This window comes from Hirundo rustica, chromosome 3 (genome assembly GCF_015227805.2).
Source record: "Hirundo rustica isolate bHirRus1 chromosome 3, bHirRus1.pri.v3, whole genome shotgun sequence".
Taxonomy (NCBI): domain Eukaryota; kingdom Metazoa; phylum Chordata; class Aves; order Passeriformes; family Hirundinidae; genus Hirundo; species Hirundo rustica.
In genome coordinates, this window is record NC_053452.1 from 103,027,398 (window position 1) to 103,049,161 (window position 21,764).

General features: G+C 36.6%; 1 protein-coding gene across 10 annotated transcripts in view; it reads left to right on the forward strand.

The window, feature by feature from the left end:
* LPIN1 (lipin 1) overlaps positions 1-21,512 on the forward strand; it is an 80,830-nt gene extending 59,318 nt beyond the window's left edge. For 6 of the 10 annotated variants that reach the window (XM_040057428.2, XM_040057431.2, XM_040057433.2 and 3 more), the window contains 10 exons: positions 1,734-1,826; positions 3,146-3,219; positions 5,211-5,355; positions 7,971-8,119; positions 10,014-10,100; positions 12,464-12,550; positions 12,875-13,027; positions 14,881-14,995; positions 17,018-17,121; positions 17,973-21,512. In XM_040057428.2, coding sequence (XP_039913362.1) covers positions 1,734-1,826; positions 3,146-3,219; positions 5,211-5,355; positions 7,971-8,119; positions 10,014-10,100; positions 12,464-12,550; positions 12,875-13,027; positions 14,881-14,995; positions 17,018-17,121; positions 17,973-18,132 — 1,167 coding nt within the window. In that variant the 3' untranslated portion in view covers positions 18,133-21,512. Of the gene's footprint in view, positions 1-1,733; positions 1,827-3,145; positions 3,220-5,210; positions 5,356-7,970; positions 8,120-10,013; positions 10,101-12,463; positions 12,551-12,874; positions 13,028-14,880; positions 14,996-17,017; positions 17,126-17,972 lie in introns of those variants that run through there. The other 4 variants (XM_040057435.2, XM_040057429.1, XM_040057437.2 and 1 more) reach the window with 2 other exon arrangements.
* Positions 21,513-21,764: the final 252 nt, after the last annotated feature.

Below are 21,764 nucleotides of genomic sequence, written 5' to 3' on the forward strand. Positions count from 1 at the left end.
GGCAATAAAAATAATGTATGGTAACTGCATTTTAAATTAAATGCTTCAAAGCCTGAGCCAGATGCCTTGGGTTTTGCCTAGGATGGGTGAATGGAAAGAAGTGTTATAAAATATTTTTCCATAATGTTACAGGAGATTTGTTCAACAGCTTTGTACTTACGTCACTATTCATATAGGTTATCAGTTGAGAAAAATCTTATATGAGAGTGTAATTCAATGTGCTTGGTTTTTTTTAATGGTTAGTTTATATTCTGAATGCTGATAACTTTCTAGAGAGTACAGTTTTAATTTAGTGAAGAAGCCAGTATTTATAGTTGGAACAATCTGTATGATTGGAAGGGTTTACTTGGTTGACTGTACTGCTGAAACTAGAATGACTCATTTATGTTACCAGTCATCCTAGTGGTTTTCTTCATGACTTGTTACTTAGTTCTGTTTTGCTGTAGTGTGATGAAGCTAAGGAATTGAAATACTAAAATACTTCATGAGTAAAGAGAATTTATGAAGTGTTTGTGAACAGAAGTTTTTGCAAAACAAGTTTCACTGATGTTCTGGAAAGTGCACTTAAATGCACATCTAATTGCAAGCATGTGAATTCCCCCACTAAAAGTCTATAGGACATCTGCTTGAAGTTGTTGACATGTTTGATAATCTCCTTAGATTGTAGCCGTTGTTCTCAATAGTGGCACTCTATTCTCCGTAACTCCATCTGCTCCCTGTTTTTCTTACTTTGTTTGAACAACTCAACTTCATTCCTCTGACATTTCTTTTCTTTTTTTTTTTTTTTTTTTTTTTTTGCATATACTTTAGATAATATAGGGAAGAAAACCTATGGAAAAATTGAGAAAAGGGATCCATTGTGCCACACATTATCTGAACACATCCTCCTCTTAACTGCTAAGAGTTCTTAGATTATTTTTATTTAATTTTTTTTTAATCATTAATCAGCATCACAGCTTTCTTTTGGTGACCTTACTTGCAGTGGAAGCAATCAGCTCAGAAATACAGTTCTAGGGTGTACGAAACCCTGTGGCGATTTTTACCATAGTATTTTCCCGTTCCAGCTGTTGCTTCCACCTGAGTGAAAGAATTCATCTCCCCTTGTTATGCACAATGCACAAGGCTCTAGTCATTATGGATATTGAAAGAAGCTTTTCTACTGGTGTCTAGTGTGTAGAACCAATGAAAAGTAGAAAAGGTTTCTAAAAGAAACAATTCTAACATTTTCAGTCAAATTCATAGCATGATAATTCATAAACTTATAAAAGCTAGTAACTTCTTTGCTTTTGTCTAAGCTGGTGATTAAATACAAACTTTGTAAATAGCTCTCTTGCATGTTAGTTAACTGTTTCGCGTGATGCCTCCTTCGATAAGTGATTTTTTTTTCTTTTTTTTTTAATGTATAATTTGTACTAAACTTAGAAACAGCAGGTTCTCCATTCTAGACATTATACTAATATCTCTCTACGCCTTTTTTCTTCTTTGATTTTATTTTTTTTTTTTTTTCATTTTCCTTTTAACAATACCATAAGTATTCATGCTTAAGTTACTTCAGAGCAGCTCTGGATACCATTAGATTTTGTTTTAGTAGAATTTATGGTCCACAGACAGTATGTTTACTTTTTATTCTATTTATTATCAGTTAAAATTGTGTGTTTGGCACTTTTTCATTTACGTATGTCAGGTTGTCCTTTACTTTGGGCCTTTTTTATGTTACCATCCATTTATCACAGGCAACTGTGGAATCTATAATGAGGGACAAGATGCCCAAGAAAGGTGGAAGATGGTGGTTTTCATGGCGAGGGAGGAACAGCACTATTAAAGAGGTAAGTTTAAGAAGCACGCAGAATTTCCTTCTGGTTGCAGTGGGAAGCTGGGTATCTGCATATTCGTCCCTCAGAACTTCAGAGGGTAACGTGGTGTTCATTTTGACTGAGGATATACACATGAAACATGGTCCGAAGTCTGGTTTGAATCTTCAGAAAGCTTTGGATCAGACTTTACCTGAAACTTTTGCCTGAAGAATTTTGGCTGTACATTTATTTTCATTACACAGATCTGAGGCAGTAGTATCTAATGTATTAAATCTGTTTGGGAACGTAGAATCAAAGAGTTGTGCCGCTAGTGTACAGTTTTCACGCAGATTACCTACCTTTCTGCATCTTTCTTTTGATGGTTGAAGAGCAGACATATTTATGAGTAGTGTGAGCTGTAAAACTCAGCAAAATCTAAGATGGCAAACTGACTGTATATATTGGTTTGAAAGTCTTTTTGAGTTTCTTTTCAGAACATTAGAAGTTTGTGATAACAATATTAAAGTCATGGATGAACGTTAGAAAACTGAAAAAACAAAGTTTTATATGAAATGTTACTGGCTAGTAAAACCTCTTCATATTAATTTATGCTATGGAAGCATTAGTACTTGAGGGGAGAAAATTACTTCTAATACAATTTTATGGTTGTGCCTCAGTCAAGAACTTCTTTAGCCTTGCATGAAATAACCATTGTACTGATTTGTGGGTATGGGTTTCAGAGCATGAGATTTTAGTTTTATAGCTGTTTGAAGTTTTTAGGATTTTCTCTGGGAGTATTTGGTTATCTCCTGAGCTGTGGCAACTTTAAATGGAACTATGTAAAGCAGAACTATTCACTGTTTAAACATTTTGTAGAATGACTTTAAAAGTGTTCAGCATCTACTCAAGATAAAAGCAGTTTAGAAAGTTTTACTTGATTAAAGGTCTTAATGATTTTATGAAAAATAATTTGTGGTGGTTTTTTTTTTCTCCCAAGTCATACTTTGCTTGCTCAGGTGAAATCTAGCTATTTGAGGTGTATGAACTGAGTAGCTATGGAGTTGATCCCAGAATTTCAACAGTACTGGATGTTAAACCTTGTATTTCTCTACTTCTTTCCTGCAAAACTAAGTTTTAATTGTTCTTCTGAGTTTTATAGTTTCAGTTTTTAGTTCTTTGTACTGCCTTTATTCTTTAGAGTTTTATTTTGCCTACAAGCAAAGGAGACAAACATGCTGTTGATTTTTACCAAGTCTGTACAAGGCAGAATTTGATTTTCAAATATTTTTCTGAAAGCATTTACTTTCTGCTCAACAGGAGATGCACAACTACTCATACTTGTATTTTTACAGGAATCAAAGCCAGAGCAAAGTATAGGTGAGAGTGGACTTACAGAAGACTCTTCACAGATGAGCAGGGCAAACAGGTACTCCCAAAATCATCTGTACCTGAGACAAGCAAGAGTTACCATTTAAAAATGAAAGCAAGTTACCCCAACTATTTGAACAAAGAAATACTGTGTCAGTGAAAGAGTTTTAATTTGTTACTCATTGTACCACATAAGTGCAAATAGGAGGCTCCTGCCCATGGCAGGGCTGCAGACCTTGTGAGTGTACTCTGACATTTCTGTGGTTAGGCTGACAGCTCTGGGACACACATTCCAGCCCCTTGGAAACAAACTGTAATTGGAGCAGTTCTCCAAAGCTACATGTATTTCTCCAGAGTTTTTAAGGGAACATCACAGATGAACACAAGCTGTTGTCAGATCCCAGTTGCTTAATTTTTTTTATTTATTTAGATTTATGGCCTGACAAATAAATTGGTTCCTGCATATTTTGGAAAGTTAAGGGACTTCCCAGAGTGCTTTTCACAGGCAATAGTTACAGTTTTCTGTTATTTCTTTCCGGGATTGCTGAAGTCTCTTTCTTCTTGTGCTCCTAATGAATCACACTGTGTAGCCAGAATCTCACCTTGGAGAGTTCCATAACATGAGTTTTAGCTTGCTTTGGAGGGATGAGTTAGCCAGGGGCAGCTCTCTTATCTTGTCCCTTTTTTGTGCATATAGATCTTAATGTAAAGGCATCTTGTTTGTGGTGGCTGCAGTTACAGCTGAAAAGGGCCAGATTCAAATATGCTTACGCTCATTAAGTGAGGTTCAGGGGTCCACCCTTTAGAAACAAAAATCTCTCATTCTTTCTGGTGGTCAGCAGTTACAGTCCAGGCAAATGGGGGGAGGATTCCTCATTTTGTAGGACACTAGCTGTCATCTCTGTTGCCTCTCTTACCCTGAGAACCAGGGTAAATTGGAAAGGCTGATTTTCTTTTTAAGGATGACAAGTGACATACAGGTCTGCTTCTTACCTGGTTGTTTAAAGATAAGCTTTAAAGTGGGATTAAGAGTTCAAGCAGACTAGATTCTGAAATTGGTGTTCTTTGTTTAAATTTTAACTGGCCTTAGCAATATCTCATTAAAAATTTATTGTTTGCAAGCAAAATGTGACAAGTGGGATGTTGAATAAAGCTTTTGAGATCACATGTCACAGAGGGTAAGATAGGCTTTTAAATGTTACTAGTCATGACATGCAGTACCTTGATATTGAGTCAAGACTTCCTAACATCAAACAGCATCCAGGTGTGTTTGAAATAAAAGGCCAAATACTGATTGTTTTAAAGATTAGAATTGTAAGATCTGAAAAAACTAAAAAGAGTTTTAACTTACACCTACAGTGATAGATTTTTTTTACTGTAGGAAAACTTCCTTTCTGAGGAAGAATACCCTTAACAAATTTCTAAAAAATGGCTGCAGCAGAACAAAAGTAATTATTCCAATGTATTTAAACAGAATACTGTGAAGGAGCTCAGGTTTTAGGACTTATTGTTACTGTATTCTGAACAGGGTAATCCTACAAATCCTGGAAAAGAGTAATCCAGTTATCTGAAGTTGTTCATTGAGAGAAAAGGAGGAGTTATTTTGTACAATAAAACTTCCATAACCTCAATTTAAAAAAAAAAAAAAAAAAAGCTATTAAATTCTTTCAGGGAGGAGAGAAGAGGGAAAGAGAACAGAGGGGGTTTTTTGTAGTTATAGTATCTAATGGGTATTATTTTTTTATCATATGAGATTTCTGAGTTAATAAAGTACATTAATTTATATTCATTAAAGTAATGAAAACTATTGTTATAGCCATTCACTTGCCTGTATCAATCCAAGTTTGAATAATGGGGAGTGTGTGAATGAAATTTTGGTACTTCATTGTTATATTAAAACTCATGATATGAATGACCTCCTGTGAGAAATTACTTGGTAGCAGAGAATCAATGACTTGTTTGGTGACTCACTGTTAATGCATTTTTAATGGATACTGAGATGCATTTACTGACATGATAACATCATTTTCTGTGTGTGCAATGTTCCAGAATAAAAGATGAATCTTCTTCAAGTGATGAAGACCCTAGAGCTGCCAAACAAAACCTCGGGTCATTACAAACCAACTCCAGTCATCTCTCATTATTGTCTGGAATCAGTTACAAAAAATCACTTCGACTCACTTCTGACCAGCTTGTGAGTTAATTTTAAATCCTTGTCCTGAAATGTCATTTCTAATACAACATGAACCTTTACTGTTATTCAGGCTTCAAAGCTTTTTTAGTTCTTATATCTTGCATTTAATTCTCTCTTGTTATATTTTTTAAAAAAAGCCTTTTCCATTATCTTTTCTGTATTAAACATGACTGTTGTTTCTTGCAGCAAGTGCTGGGGTTTGGAGATGGAATCTCATTTAGAAAAATATCAAAATTAAATTTCAAAGTGTGTATTTGTCACCTGAGTAAGTGTATTGGAACCACATCCTTTCTTGTAGTATGTGAAATGTGTATATGTTATCAGGCCTCTCTTCTTTCTCCTTCTTCTCTTTTCCTTTTCTCTTGTTTGTAGGCAATTAGTTACATTTTGTATTAATACAGTTTTCTGTTAGTAACTTCTGAAAGAGCTGCTTGTGGATTTATAATGCGGCCAGGCTATTGATTTCTTTGGAGCTTATTAATTTATTTGAAGCCAATTCTCTTCATCTGTGACAGAGGTGTTTTGGCTAATGATGACAAAACTGTTGCAGTTTTATGTTCTGTACATTTCAGTTTGATCTGGAAAAATGGCCTACTGTAGGGAAATACTTCTTGTCATCTTAGGTACAGATAATTTTCTGGAGAAAACTCACATAAGGAACACAGCATTTAACAGCCCATCACTCACTGTCTGTATAATTTGTAAGAAATGCAGAGTTTTTCCTAAGAGACAGATGAGATGTGTTGGTTATTTTCTGTTGCAAAGAGAAAGCAGGGGTTACACAAATAAAATGGGACTTTTCTGTTTCCTGTAGAAATTAGCTGAAGTTAAAACTGCTCTTAAACTGGTTTCTTGATGAAACAGTGGGTGAGATTCATCAGTTACCCATAAGTTCTGTGTTCTCACTTCCTTCTCACTTTTTAACTAATTGAAAAGTTGCAATGAAAGATAATGAAGAAAAAGATACACTAGGAGTATTAAATTCCTACAGGTCGTGGGAAAATGAACAGCTAGGTTCACAAATAGAATCAAATCAGTAGCCTCTTGTCCCACATGTGGCACAGGGGACAGTGAAGGGCAGCAAAATGGGAGAGTTAAGGATAGTTAGTGTAGGCTGAAGGATAGTAGTTCATGTGATGTGAGAGGTCAGTCATTGTACAAGAGAGATGTAATACTGTAGAACACAAATCTCCCTAGAAAAGGTCTTAATTAGAGTTTATGGAACTTTTTGTTAATCACATTTCTCTCTCCTTATGTATCTGTCCTTCAGAATTGGGAAATCCCATTTGGGGATTTTTTTTTTTTTTTTAATTTACCTGATTGTGAAACAGAATTTTTTTGTTTCCTTGTTTTGTTCTGCTCTATAAATCCATGCCTAATATACACCACACTGGGAAAGCCTCTGCTGTTGTTATTTAGAATGCCTCTACTGAAAGCAATAAAATTCACTGTGACCAGATTGGGTTGACTGGTTGGATACCAGGTGTCCAGTCAAGCCACTCTCACTCCTCTTCTCAGTGGGATGTGGGAGAGAACATAAGGTGGATAAGCAAAGAGCAAAACTAGTGTATTTTCTACTTCTCACCAGTGAGGGATGCTCAGCCACTTCTCAGAAAGAAGGGCTTCAGCTCCAGAAGGCGAACATTGTAAAATAACAAATGCACCCCCAGTTTCACCTCCTTTCCTTAACTTTTATATCCAAGCTGATGTCATATGGTATGGAATACCCCTCTGGTTAATTTGGATCATCTGGCCTGGTTGTGTCCCTTCCCAGGATCCTCCCTACCCCCAGCTCCTTAATGGGGGAGGAATGTTGGAGAGACAGCGCTGGTGCTGTGCCAGTGCTGCTCAGCAGCACCCAAAACACCTTTCCAGCTGCCAATGCAAAGCACAGCACTGTGAGGGCTGCTCTGGGGAAAGGAACTCCAGCTCAGCCAGACCTAATACCACTCCTTATTTATAGCATTTGTATCATACTCAGTTCTCACATAATTGATGTATCTTCTAACTATTCCATTGTATTTCTCATTACTGCAATCCCTCCTTACCCACAGATACAATTTAATTACATTAAACCATCTCTTTACCAAGCGTACATTTCATTAACTGCTAGCCCATCTTTTCTTAGATACATGTTACTTTCTCATTTCATGGGCTTTCTCCACCCCTCCAGATCCATGACTTGGTCTCCATTCCATCAGGATGGATGATCAGGACAGGAAAGCAGCATACCTGATTGTTGGGCACTGACACTGGCCCGGCTCGGGTCATCATCACATTCCTCTTGCCCCTTTGCAAAATTCATTCATTAGTTCATGTCATTCCTGCTACTTTGCTTCCTGCAAACATACAACTTACACCACAGATTATTTTTCCCCTAAGGTTAAATCTCCCTGAGGGACATACTGGGTGTCCCTATCCTTCTGCATTACCCCCCAAGTACACCCAGTCTTTGGGCAAAAACAATCTCACAAATGGGTTTGCCTTTATGGGAGGAGAAATCCACACTGGTTTCCCCAGCCAAATACACCAGGGCAATGATCATGTGCAGCTTTTACACTGTGTCCATTTCACATGCTCAGTTTGTTGATCATCTTGCTGATAATGTCTTGCAGAAAAGCTTAAAGCTCAAGAATGGCCCCAATGATGTGACCTTTAGTGTCACAACCCAGTATCAAGGCACTTGCCGCTGTGAAGGCACCATTTACCTATGGAATTGGGATGATAAAGTTGTTATTTCTGATATTGATGGGACAATCACACGGTGAGTTCATGAGAGACATATGCATGGATTTTCCCCTTTAGTTAAAAGGAAAACATAATTAACAGGGAGTGATAATCACAGAATCTTCATATACAAGTGTTTCGGTAGGTTTTGTTTCTTCTTTTTTTCTTTTTTATTTCTAAATTTGGCTTTCAAACAATACAGCAATCTCTAGCTGAATTCTTAATTTAATAGACACTTTCCATATGTGCCCGTTGGTTGCTAGAGGACATGAAAAGAACAACACTCATGCAGTCTGTTGTCAGAGCAAAAAGAGCAAAAAAGGAAGTTTATTTTCTCGACCTCAATTTATATCGATTCTGGACAATGACCAGGGATTGGAGAATGAGGTTGCCACCTCTCCGACCCCACTGGTCAAACTAGAAGTCCATCAGTTGTTCCTCCTCCATAGGGGAATGGCGAAAACAATTACTTTGTTTATCTTACAATCCATGAGAAACTCCACTACAAAAATGCAAACATTCAGAAGGCTGAAAATAACAGGCAACACCCATTATTTGTCACCTGTTGGTGTTTCATGATAGTATTTAGAGCAGTATTGGAGGTCCTTCTGCAAAATCCTAACCTTCTTGCTGCACCACGCTTATGAATTAAGTAGTAAATAAAAGGAGTAATTAAATACGAAGGAATAATTAAAAAGAAGAAACATGAATTTTGTTTTAAACAGCATTCCAGGGGCATTCCAGTGATAGGCATTAGTACTTAGAAGACTGGGCTCTAAAATCAGTGTCAGAACTAGAATCTGATGGAAGGTTTCAGATTAGCACTTTGGGTAAAAGTCACAATTTTGGAGTGATCAAAATGATTAGCCGACTTTCTGGTTTCTATTTATTTAGTGTATTTGATACTGGGGAAAACAATTGTGTGTGGAACAGGGAAAGCACAAAATAAAAATACAAGCATTGTCTTTTGAAGTGAGATGTTTGTTTTGAGATAAATTTCTTTCAAAATCAAACAGCTATATCTTATTAGGAAAAATAACAAGGAAAAATAAATTTCAAGAGCAATCAAAGGGAAATTAAAATATTCAAGTTAAACGGAAACTCTCTTCTTTCTTGTGATTTATCCATTGTATGTCAACTTCTCATTTGGTGCCAATGTAAATTAGCATCTCTCCTCACTTTGCTTTCTTAAGATTCAATAAAGTGAGTGGGATCTATTCTCTCTGTTATTGATCTGCCCAGAGTTACTGAAGCACTTCACCTTACAATGCCAATGCAAATCCATCCTAAGACACTGGCCAATACTTCTTCCTCTGAGATTCAAGCTATTCAGGGTGTGGACTTCTTGCTGTGTACCTGTACAATGCTTAGTCAAGCAAGATGCTCATTTGCACTATTTGTTATTATAGTGTACATAATTTTCTCATATAAAGTGGGAACTATATTAAAGCCAGAATGAATATTTCAAAATAGTTTATATCTGACCAACTCCTACCTTAATGTGGAGAAGTTAGTTTGAAGTAAGATATACCTCATACTTTCAATTTTCCAAAAACTTCCATTTTGGTTAGGTTTCGTTTATTTAGAAAACATTTAACGTAAACCTCAAAAAGTATGCTTAGCACTGGTGACCTCCTAGAGGTCTGATTGATGGCCTGTGTGCTGTGACTTCTTCATTACCTTTTGGGGCACAAGCTTATCCATCTTGGGGCACAGGAGTAATTTAAACAATATGGCCAAGGATAAGCATGTAAGTCTATCTCAAAAAAAGAGGAATAAACATTCTCTTCTGATGGCAATCAGTCCCTAACAAAATACCTTATTTTAATTTGCACCGACCCAAGTAAGTTAGTGGGATTTGTAATAAACATACTGTTACTAGAAGTAAGGGGGTTTTTTCAGTTCAGTTATATTGTTTTTCCTTTATTCAGGTCAGATACTTTAGGTCATATTTTGCCAACTCTTGGCAAAGACTGGACACACCAAGGGATTGCGAAGTTGTACCATAAAGTGAGCCAGTGAGTATTCAGTAAATCTGTTCGTGCATCTGTGGCTTCTCTGTGTTTATTCATTTGTGCGTAAAAATTTAAATTTCTCTAGGCTCTTCTTAACCTAGAAGGGTGACAATTTGATCAATATCTTGTCGCTTCAGTGATGCTTACACAGCGTAAACATCTCCTGCATGATATCCAGAGCCAAGCCTGCTTTGTGATAACAAAAGAAAAAGCCACCTGTCTGTGAGTGGGGATTGCTTTTCCAACCATCCCAAACAGATACAGGCAGTTCCCAAGACTGCAGTAAGTTGAATGAGTTATGGAGCTTACTGCAAACTAGAAATTGCAGCAGTATTAATTCATAAGATGCTAATATATCTTCCTTTCACTCCTTGTTGAGGAGACTGTGAAATGCATAAAGACTCTGTGGCCCAGGGTGATCACTGTTGTTGGAATTCTTTTTGTTGAACTCGACTTACCTGGACTTGTGCAGGGATGGCACCTAAAACGTATGGAATGAATCTGTTTTGGGGGAGTTCCCTTTCTTTCCAGTGAGTAGAAAGGGAGTTCAGTGAAACAGCTTTGATTTGAACTGTCTGAACATCAGGCTTCAAGTCAAGCAAGATAGATCTCATCCTTAAAGCACAGCACAGTGTCTTACCTTGACTAGAAATGTGTCCGTTTTGGATACGCACTGCTAATATTATTATTGTTTCATTTGTTGTATAAATAATGAGCTTTAACAATGATCTTCTGCTGATTATATATTTTATTTCTGTATGTAAGTGTTGCTAATCCGTTGTTAAAGTGCAAGGTTAGGAAGGATCAATTCTAAAATATTTGTGTCATTGGTTGATTTTGAGAGCAGGTGATAAGTAAAAGTTGCTTAAAATGCAATTTAAATTTATTGAAGGTGAATAAGGACCATGCTGTGAAGGGCCTAAGGAAAAGGCTTTAACCTGGCAGCATCAGTGCTTTAGCTGCTGTATTATAGCCTAGTAACTAACCTTCACTGATGTCTGCTGGTCCACAGTAATAAATACCTTCCATGCCACTGGAGCAGGTACAGGACTTGGATTCATCATGTTTACTTGTAGATTTTACATCCTATGTAATTCTTGGAGAAATATGGGCATCTTCAAATGTAGCTCAATATACTTGGGATCTAACCTTGTTTAGAAAAAAAATTTGTTTTCCCATTAGTTCTTGAAGAAGTATCAGGAAACAGTATATCAGCTATGCTTTGGGTCAGTTAATGTCATTAACTTTATATCCAGGTATGACCTAGGGCAATTTATTCCAAAACAATGGGGATGTTTCCTCTGATGAATATGAACAGGAGAAAAACAACTAGACCATGCCAGCTCATGTGTGGTGATGTCTGGGAAGTGCATCTAGGTGAGCAAGGCTGGTGAAAAGTACAGGTGTACTGTTGGTTCCCTGGATACATTTTGCAGTGTAGTCAATCCATTGTATGTATACTGGAAGATCAGAGACATTGAGAGAAAAAAAAGGAAATAAGGAAAAATGAATTGATGTCTGAATGGGATCAGATGAAGTATATGATTTTAATTTTCATAAGGAGGATTAGTGATTGCTGTATTCTTTTATTGCAAGTATGTCAGCTTTTCTTACATATTTAAATTACCATAAATGTTTGAAGAGCCTCTACACGTTGCAACTTTCCTCTTAGTTAATCTGATTTTTCTGTGTACTAGAGTTATGCTAAGGTTCGTTTATTGCTTTTTGTTTTACATGGATGATGAATTATAAATTATGGATGTTGGAATCTAAATTATGCCATAGACACTTGTCTGTGCATTAGACCTACGTGTTCGCAGAAAAGACAGGACAGCCTGGGAATTCACATGCTGAGTTCTGTGTATAACCTCTGCATTACATTTGGTGAAAGTGTTAATTAATTTTTTTAATTGCAGTTGTTATTTCTGTGCCTGCCAGCATTATCAGTTGTTAGGGCTTTGATGATCATAAGCATAGGGGAAAAATAGATTTGAGTCATGTTGGTTTTCAAATTACTGAGTTAATTATGTCGAGGCTAGATATTACAGCTGAACACCATATAAATGCTTAATAGTTAGATCTAATGAGCACGCGTGCACTGAATACAGTATTTATTTTATGAAAAGTAATTTTTTAATAGGAATTGGAAAGTAAGCTGCTATTAAGTTGACCTAATATCAGATAGGATTCTGTTCTATCACAAAACAATCATGATCAAATGATTGATTTGATCAAAGGCAACCTGTGACTTATACCAAAACTTTCATTTAAGTGTCAAGTTAAAGATTACTTCTCGTACTGTGTTTTGAAGTTCAAGTTGTTCCAGCTTGAGGAAATACATTACTGCTGCACACCTTTTTTTGCAGAGGCCAAGGCAAGAATGCAACACTGTTTATACAACAAAGGCCAATATACCATTGTCTGCTTTATGCCAAGTGTTTTCCTCTTTGCAGGTGTGTTTTCAGTTAATTCTAAGCGTAGTGGTTCCACCACAGAGGGGTGGAAAGGTAACCGTAAGGAGTCATAAGTCCTGAGAGGAGCAGAGATAAATGAGCCCTTTTTAGGTGTAATCACTAAATGCAGTGGGGCTAGATGGGTTTTAATTATCCAGTTTTCTGGCATAAATGTTTTCACTCCTTTTAAATTAAGTCGGGGTTAAACATAAGACTATTTAACAGTGATGATTTCATTCATGTAGAAGTAACCCCCCCAAATTATTAATATCTAAACACCTGCTTTATTTTTACAGTAGTTTCTTCTTTTATATCTGCTCACAGAAATGGATATAAATTTTTATACTGCTCAGCACGAGCTATTGGAATGGCAGGCATGACCAGAGGATACTTACACTGGGTCAATGAAAGAGGAACTGTGCTGCCTCAGGGGCCAGTTTTGCTGAGTCCAAGCAGCCTATTCTCAGCTCTTCACAGGTAATGCAATTTTGCTTTTACAGAGGAGGAAACTGAGGTTGGTGGAGCCTGAATTACCAGCTTTTTTAAATAGGACTGCTTGAAAAAATTCATAATTTGATTTTTTTCTTTTACATACTGGTGCAACATTTAATTAAGAAGAAATTTTGTTACAGAAAGACAAAAATTCAGTAGTTACTCAATATCTATATTTTGTCTAGTTTATATCTTAGAGGTATATTAAGGCACAGCTGTGTTCACTGTTTACCAGTAGGTACTGCATGGTGACTTCATGTGTTTAACATTGTGTGTTCATATTTAGCTGTGGGAGAAATGTGGACATTTTCATTGCATTTTTCACTCTTGTGTTTACCTGTAAGGTGTGCCAGTTGGCATAAGTATATTTTTGTGGAAGTTTATATTTTGGTGGGTTTTGAGGAAATTCATGTGAAAATGAAATGAACTTTATATTACTCCTGACTGCACTGTGGGATTCTGTGAGGACAATGTTATCTTATCTAGACGTTGAACTGTGGTGAGTGAATAATAACAGCACGGATTATGAATATTGTACCTTCTGCCTAATTCAGTGAAGCATGTCAAGTGATTACTGAAAATATTTTAAGCTGTTAAAAGCTGCTGTGACAGGTTATATTTCATTAGAATTTTTAATGGAAGGTTGTTCAGATGTAGTCCTGATTGAGTGACATGCTAGAGGCTGTCTTACCAGTCATGTTCTAAATATAAGAAACTGTGGAGGTATTACAGTGTGCTTCTCAGACTGATTAAGTAATAAATGCACTGAAAGGTAGTTACTGTTACATTATGCTCCTTGTATCTAGAAATACATTTAAAATGATACTGCTTTTCATATCTTGTTTAGACTAAGGAATGCCCATCTTTCAGTGTACACTATTGTAACTGCTGAGGTGTGTGGGCAATAAATTACTTCACTTGTTTTATCCATAGATTTAATCCTTGTAGGTTTGAGATCAGGTGTATGTGAGACTGAGGAGGAAAAAGGAGGTTTTACTCATCTCTAGCACATTGTCAGACATGGATTTATACATGGATCTGCTATTCAAATGGGCTGCTTTACTCCTATGAGGCTTTTGTACTATTCACATCTTCATTGACATATGTGTTGGTGCTAGGATCCTGGGTTCTGAGCTTCTTAAGTGCTTTTGTGTCATGCTGGCATCTTCCTATGTTATGGGAACTCCAGACTCTGCCACCTGTTCAGTCCTCTTGCCAAGAGAAGCTGTTGTGAAAGGGCTTTTGCGCAGAGATGAGATAACTCCTCTGTTCATTAATGAATTCTCTATTCTGTAAGGAGCAGCTGAAGAGAAATAGAAGATTCCTTTATTCCTTAACTTTTTCTCATTAGTAGTGGTGGAGAACCTGACTGTAATTCTTTCTTAACAGGCTGAGGTGCTTCTAGCACATATGGTGATTGCAGTCCTTTTAAAAATAAAATTTGAAAAAAAGCACCATAAACAGTGAGGGCTGATATAATCTATGAATCATTCTGCAGTTCTCAGGAGGCAATTTGCTTGGTAAGAGTTTATGCCTCATAAGGATTGATTTAGCAGCTACTCCCTGTAATCTGCTATCCTTGCTCAGTGGCCATCATTGAAATGTAGGTTTCAATAGAAGGTACCTTGTTTCAGAGGATTTATTTACTGTGCCCATTATGTAAGCTTGAGAATACTGTTTTGCCTCCATGGGTAATCTGACTTCTAAAAGATTTATTGGAGAAGGGTGGATGCTATGCAGTAGTATCTAGCTAGGTGAAAATGTTGAATAAAGAACATGAAATGGTTTACAGTGTATTTCATGTGTACTTACTCAGCTTCCTTTTTTTATCATTTCAGGGAGGTCATAGAAAAGAAGCCAGAAAAATTTAAAGTTCAGTGTTTGACTGACATCAAAAATTTGTTTTATCCTAACACAGAACCCTTTTATGCTGCTTTTGGAAACAGACCTGCTGTAAGTAATAGCTGAATTTATTTCTATTGCAGAGAACAGAAACGTCGGTGTTATTTCATGGTTCTGTTGTATTAGAACCTAGAAGCTTTAATGAGAATTAGGAACATTTTACTGGGCCTTGTACAGAAGAAAATATTAAGCTTCTTCCTCAAAAATACCATGGATTCAGAGATGGAAGAGCAGCAAAGTAACTATGTTATGTCTGCATAAATTAGCAGTTAAGCTTGTGTAGAAACAGTGATCTCATTTGAATACACAGATAGAGTGTCAGTGAGATACCTGTGGGCAGACAGAAAATATTTCAGATTAATATTGGTGTGACTTACACTTCAAACTCCAAGTACACTCAAAAGACCTTGAATGTCCCATTAAAGTCAAAAGGTTCTATTTTGTATGGAAAGTGATATATTGGACATAGAAAAGGAAAGACAGATCTCTGTCACCCGTTGCAAAACTGGGCATTTGGGCTATTGAAGCCTCCTGATCCGGCCCTGGACCAAAGAATGCTATTGTGTGTTTAGAAAAGAAAACAGTCTCATGGACTTGAGCTAGGGGGGACCTGGCATGTGATTATCCCTTCTTTAAAAGCATTATGTCAGAGGTGACAGAGATCCTCACTGTCCTGCTGCTCTGTTGAACTGCTATATTATAGGCAGTTTAGGTTCCATTATCAAGGCACCTTTAAACGTGTGATAATGAAATAACATTTTAAAAACTTCTGTGATGTTGTATTATGGATAGTAACTGCATCTAGTTCCATTTCTTTTAACCTCAGGAAAGCATGCATTAAAATAATTATTTTATTTTAATAAATTTTTAAGTAAAACAGTAAGTTACTGTTTCTAAACTAGTTACTGGTAGCTCACTCCCATGCTTGCTGCCAGAGCGCAAGCTTCATGTGTGTGATGTGCCATGTGCTTTGTATAGCTCAGGATCACAGCTTTCTTGATTTTCTGCTCTGGGTTTCCTGTTTTTGGTTTGTTTTATTGGTTTGGTTTGGTTTTTCCAAGAGCAGACTCAGGGAAATTTCTGTACACATGGGTGTTACAGGTGTAGACAGTGCATGGACTGCCATGATGCTGAATTTTTGAGATGACTTCTCTTCATTTTTGTTCTGTTGCTTAATTTTTTTGGAAAAGTCTTTACAATATGGATATAAAAATAAACTTTGTGGCTTCATTAACATTCCAGTTTTTCACCATCTTGGCTTTTAAAACCATGATTTACATTAGCAAAACGGAAGTTGGTTTTGCTCTGATCTTCTGGGAGATATTTTCAACATTGCTTTTGTCAAACTTCTTCAGAACAGATCAAAATTTATTTATTGTTTTCCTTAACAATGTAAAATTTCTTAGAAGGCATTCTTAATTCTGACTTCTAATTGTACTTCCCATAATTTTATCTGCATTACCTGCTGGGCCTCACTGCTGCTGTTTGGGCATATACTTCTTACTTTCCCTTCTTTTCCCCTCGCCCTGACATGGAGTATCACATACGAATATGCCACAAATCTGAACTCAAGAGCTAAGTGATGGCTTTAGTATAGACATACTTGTTTTGAATTTTGCGACCTTGTCCTTAAAAAATAATGGTTTTTTGTGTCAGTTACATCTTAACCTCTGGACACTGTTGTAACATACTTGGTACAACACACACAGGACAATAATTATTCTCTGAAAGGAGAATGACGGTGCTAATGCTCTTACACCAAATGTCATTAGTTCTTTACTGAATGATTTTGTTTTGTCAAGGGAAATTACTGAAAAAAGGGACATAATTTTGATTAACAGTTTAAACTGAAGTGACAAACTTTTTACCTAGCAGCAAATTGTCTGTTTAATGAACATTTCATTAGATTGACCTCATTTGTTGCATAATGGAGAATTTCAGGCATGCAATAACTAGGTAAATTTAGTACCTGTTCTGGGCAAATATGTTCTTTTGTGTAATATATTACAGCAAGATTACGCATGATTTTGCAAAGGCAGAATTACAACTTCTCTTCTTTTATATTCTTTTTAGGATGTTTATTCATACAAACAAGTGGGGGTTTCTTTAAACAGAATATTTACAGTTAACCCCAAAGGAGAACTTATACAAGAGCATGCAAAGACAAACATCTCTTCGTAAGTAATCTCTTATCCCTAACACTTGATGGACTAAATTAATTTGCTGTGCTAATTTATGACTCAAGTTGCCCAAAGATCCATTCAATTTTACTAATTAAAGATTCCTTAAAATACTTACAACAAAACAAAAAAAGATTTAGAATAAAATACAGACCTTCCACTTTGCTTCAGTTAAGCTGACAAAAAGAAATTTTTTGTATTTAGTATAATATATTCCATCTACTTTAATCATGTAAAAGATTTAGAAGTGGATGATTTAGTCTGCATGACAATGAGATTCACTTGTTTGCTGATGCCATCTGGCTTTTCCTGGCCTTTTTAAAATCTCCTTTTCCCCAATCTCCTATCTAGAAGAGACAGAAAACAAATCTGAAGAGAGGGTCAAGTGCTTCCAGCACAACACTCAGGGACTGCTAGCCCCTAACACTGGAATGGTTTTTAGTAGTGTTAAGTGTTGGTGTCCTTAATTGAAGGGGAGCCATATGTGTATAAAGTACGACTAATCAGTTGAGCAGGGAGCTGCTTGAGCCAAGCTGGACAGAAATGGAGAAGCAGAATGTGGTGCTGGAATATTTTAGCAGATGATCTGGGTGTAAAAATGGCATCTGTTTCTCACTAGGTAAGTATCATTTGTTAGAATGAACGGATTAAGAAGAATTTCTTATCTAACTGAATCTGTTCTGGAAGCTGAGCACCAAAATTAAATTTAGTTTTATTCCTTTGAGGAGGGTGACTTGTCCACCTTGTCTGTAAATGTAGTTATGCCTTAGTGGTTGGGGACTTTTCTAAAGTTGAAAATAAGATGATCTGAAATGGTTCAGCATTCTTTTAATTTTTTTATTTTCCAGTTATGTCAGACTCTGTGAAGTGGTAGACCACATTTTCCCTTTGCTGAAAAGAAGTCATTCTTCAGACTTCCCTTGTTCTGACACCTACAGCCAGTTCACCTACTGGAGAGAACCTCTGCCACCATTTGAAACTCAGGATGTGCATCCAGCCTCATCTTAACCCCCATCTCCAAATTGCTGGTCTCACCTGAAGGAATGGGTTGGCTTGTGTAGAAAGGACGCCACTTGGCTTTTGCTGTTGACAGTTCAGTTGGAATCTGTGAAGTTGTGAGCACTGTATTCTTCTGTTGTGAGCAAACTTAGGAATGCTTTTTCATAATTAGTCAGGTTTCAGACAAGAGGAGTCTTGCTAGGAATAGGAGTTGCTTTTCTAGGTCTTCTCCCAGCTCCTCGAATTTTGCCATGCACTTTCATTATATAAGGTCAATTAAAAGTGCAGTGATGTTGGAGTCGCAGTTAAATGTGCCATGAGGTTGTAAAGTGATTCCACATCTGTTCTGCGTCACTGAAGCCATCTTCCATCCTGTCAGAACCCTTGCTAGTAAGGGAGCTGAAGGTGCTCACCATTCCTGACATCTGGTGACACAGACAGGGATTGCAGTCTATATATCAAAATTCTTCTCTCTGAAGGAGCAAATGATTCTTCCTCTCTCCCCTTGCTTGATCAACAACTGTTTGTTTAAGAGTTGATTACTGGTCTAGATCCTCAGCAAATGTAAATCAGTGTAGCTGTCAAAACCAATTGAGCTGTGTTTGATTTGTTCCAGCCTATTTTGACATGGGACATTTCTGAGGAAATAAATTACCTGTAATCTAAATAGAAAGTAAATTAAATAGGATGGTCGGATTCCTCCAGTCTTTCTCAGGTTGAGAACTATCATGTTTCAACAGTAGCTTTTTGGATCAAGGTAAGTGTGCAGGTGGAAGATGCTGGCCACTGTGGATAGTGCCCACCTTATGGAAGTGGGTGACTTTCAGTAAACACCTCTTTCCTACACACAGTGTGCTGAGGTTGAAGATTGGTTACTGAGCCAAAAATAGTAAGGATTTTATCAAAATGGAATAGTTTTGTTTGAAATAGTATTTTGGTTAAAATGTGAATTTTGATGCTGGTGAATGGTGCATCTCAGGTTTTTACTGTATGGATTTTTTTGCTTTGTTTTGTATTATAAAGAATGGATACTTTTAGTGCAATTTACTCTCCTTTAAGGTAATAAAATCTCCTTATTTTTCTTTTTTTTTTTTTTTTTTTCTCCTTATTTATCCAGACACAAGCTGTAGATATTGCCTTAAGATTGAACTGTGTGCAATAAAAGCAATACTGTGGATCAGTTGATAACATTTTCCAAGTGGTCTGCCTTTACACAATGTGGTTCCTAAAATATGGACTCCAGGTGCCCACCTGCCAAATGATTTCAAATGTGTTGTAGTTAGGAAAGAAACTTTATTTTCCCTTTTGAAATATACTGAAAAGTCTAATTGCTTTCTGAAATGCTGAAGATGGCATCATGGGCTTCTATGTGCATTATATTTCAGTATGACTACACTGGTGTTTCACAAGCTGTGATCTCTGCCAGCTTGTGATGTGAGGCCATGGTACGTGTTTTGCAGCTGCTTTGTAGTGTTTTCACTTAGGAGTTTAATAACAGGAAGGCAGAGTGGTCCAGGAGAAATTTTAAGATGAGAGTATGGTTGGTTATCACTCAGAAATTTGGAAATGACACACACATTTGTTCTGTAACAACAAATTCTAATTTTGCATATGTAGAGTGATAGCAATGTAGATAGGATGGTAACTCTCTGGTAAGGTTTTTTTTAAAGTTTTACTGCTGAAGACTTTATCTGGGCTGCTAGTAGGCCAATATATGATTTCTCTGTGCCTTCAACAGTAATGAAAACAAGTGCAATGTTTTATATAGCTGCAGTATGCAGTGGAGAGCCCTCCCTAAGTCTTCCTTTCACATGAACGTTGCTGCTTGAGGCAAGGTAAATGACCACTTTGGACATACCAGGATTAGACACAAAGAGGAAGAAATTTGTGTTTTACAACCCAGAACTGATTGTGTTCTCTTGAAAGTGTAAAGAAAATATAAATATCTTTGTACTTAAAAGTGTAAGAAATATGGGGTGAATTTTCTGAAAGACAATCAGTGGGGATTGCAGATTGCCAAACTGAGATGGTTGCATCTCTAAATATAGCCACACTTTCCTTTAATTATCTGTTAATACTTGTCACTAGTGATTGAATAAATAGATGAATGCACTAGCTGCATCCTATTTAAATTCAGTTTTGGTAATGACCTATTTCGAGCCATTTATTATGTGAAATACATAAAATAAAACAAAGCCAACCCTTCTCTTCAGTGAGAGGCTGTCAGTTTTGTGTAGTTAAAATCTATTTTCCCAAGATATTACACATAGCAACTCCCACCAGAAAAGATGGTCCCTGAAAGTTCTCCACAATTAAAGCCTTTGATATATTTATTTATAACTTAATAAATAGACAATCCAGGGTTGTTTGTTGCTTTTAGTATTTAAAACCAAAGGATAGTGTGAATGAGGAACTGTTTTAGTTCTGTGAAATTATGGCCACAGTGCAGTGCTGGTACAGGTTACCCTGAGCTGCTGCAGAATCTGTCCTAGAGTTTTTCAAGATTTGATTAAACAGGGTTATGGCTGACTTGATGTAGTATAGGTAACCATCTGCCTCAAGGCTGAAGTTGGACTACATGACCTCCAGGGGTCCCTTCTGACCAACTTTTCTGTGATTTCTGTGACACTCAGCATTTCACTTCTGACTTGCTGCATCCCCCTTTGTACCTGAAATTGAAATATAGCTGAACAGTGTCAGGAATGTGTGTTACTGTAACTTTTATCAAATTTACTGACAAAAAAGACACCTACATGAAAATCAAGGGTTTGACCTGCTAGAAACATCACCATACTTTTCCAGAAAGTGCAGGATTATTTGATAGCTGAATAATTCTGGCACAATATTTAAACTGCTTTCTTAATTCATATACAAGAAAAAGGTATGGTTTAAAAAATTGCTACTCTTTCTGTGAAAGAAAAAAAAAATCAATCTTGCTTGCAGTGTAATGCTGGGTTTTGTTACAGAAAGAATATGTTAACATAAATATGCAGACACATTAAATCACAGTAAATTCTATTTATATAATACACAAAAACTAGAATATGCAGCAGTGAGGAGTAACTAATGTTTATTTTCTTGATGCTGATGACCACACCACTTTAGCTGTGTCATGGGAGGGAAAGAAGGTTGTACTTGTGACATTTAGTTATGCTGAAGATAAAATGTTACTGCTATAATTTGGGGAAGGAGGAGAAAGAGGTATTGGGTATTTTTTATTTGTAGATATGGTTTGTTATTATTTGAAAGTATTTATATACAGTATTTACTCTGTATATGTATGTGCTACTGCAGTGATGAAAATAGTTATAACACTTCATTTTGATCTACTGTATGCAACAAGGGTAGAAATATATATTGTAATAAAGGCAAAAATATTTTTTTCCTGACTTTTCTATTTTTCTGTATTCTTTGATAATAGCAGAGTGCTTTTGCAGAACTGCTGGACCTGTAAAGCATGGCTTTTGTATCTCCAGTCTCCACTGCCTGTTTCTTATGGGGGCTATTGAGTGTAATTTATTTTATTTTTGCTGTTCGGCTGCAGTGTTTTATGCAGAGCCTTTTAAAACTGAAAGAGTTTACTGAGTGAGATGGGGCCAGGATCTGGGCTCTGGCTGTTTTGGGACATGGGAACAGCACCT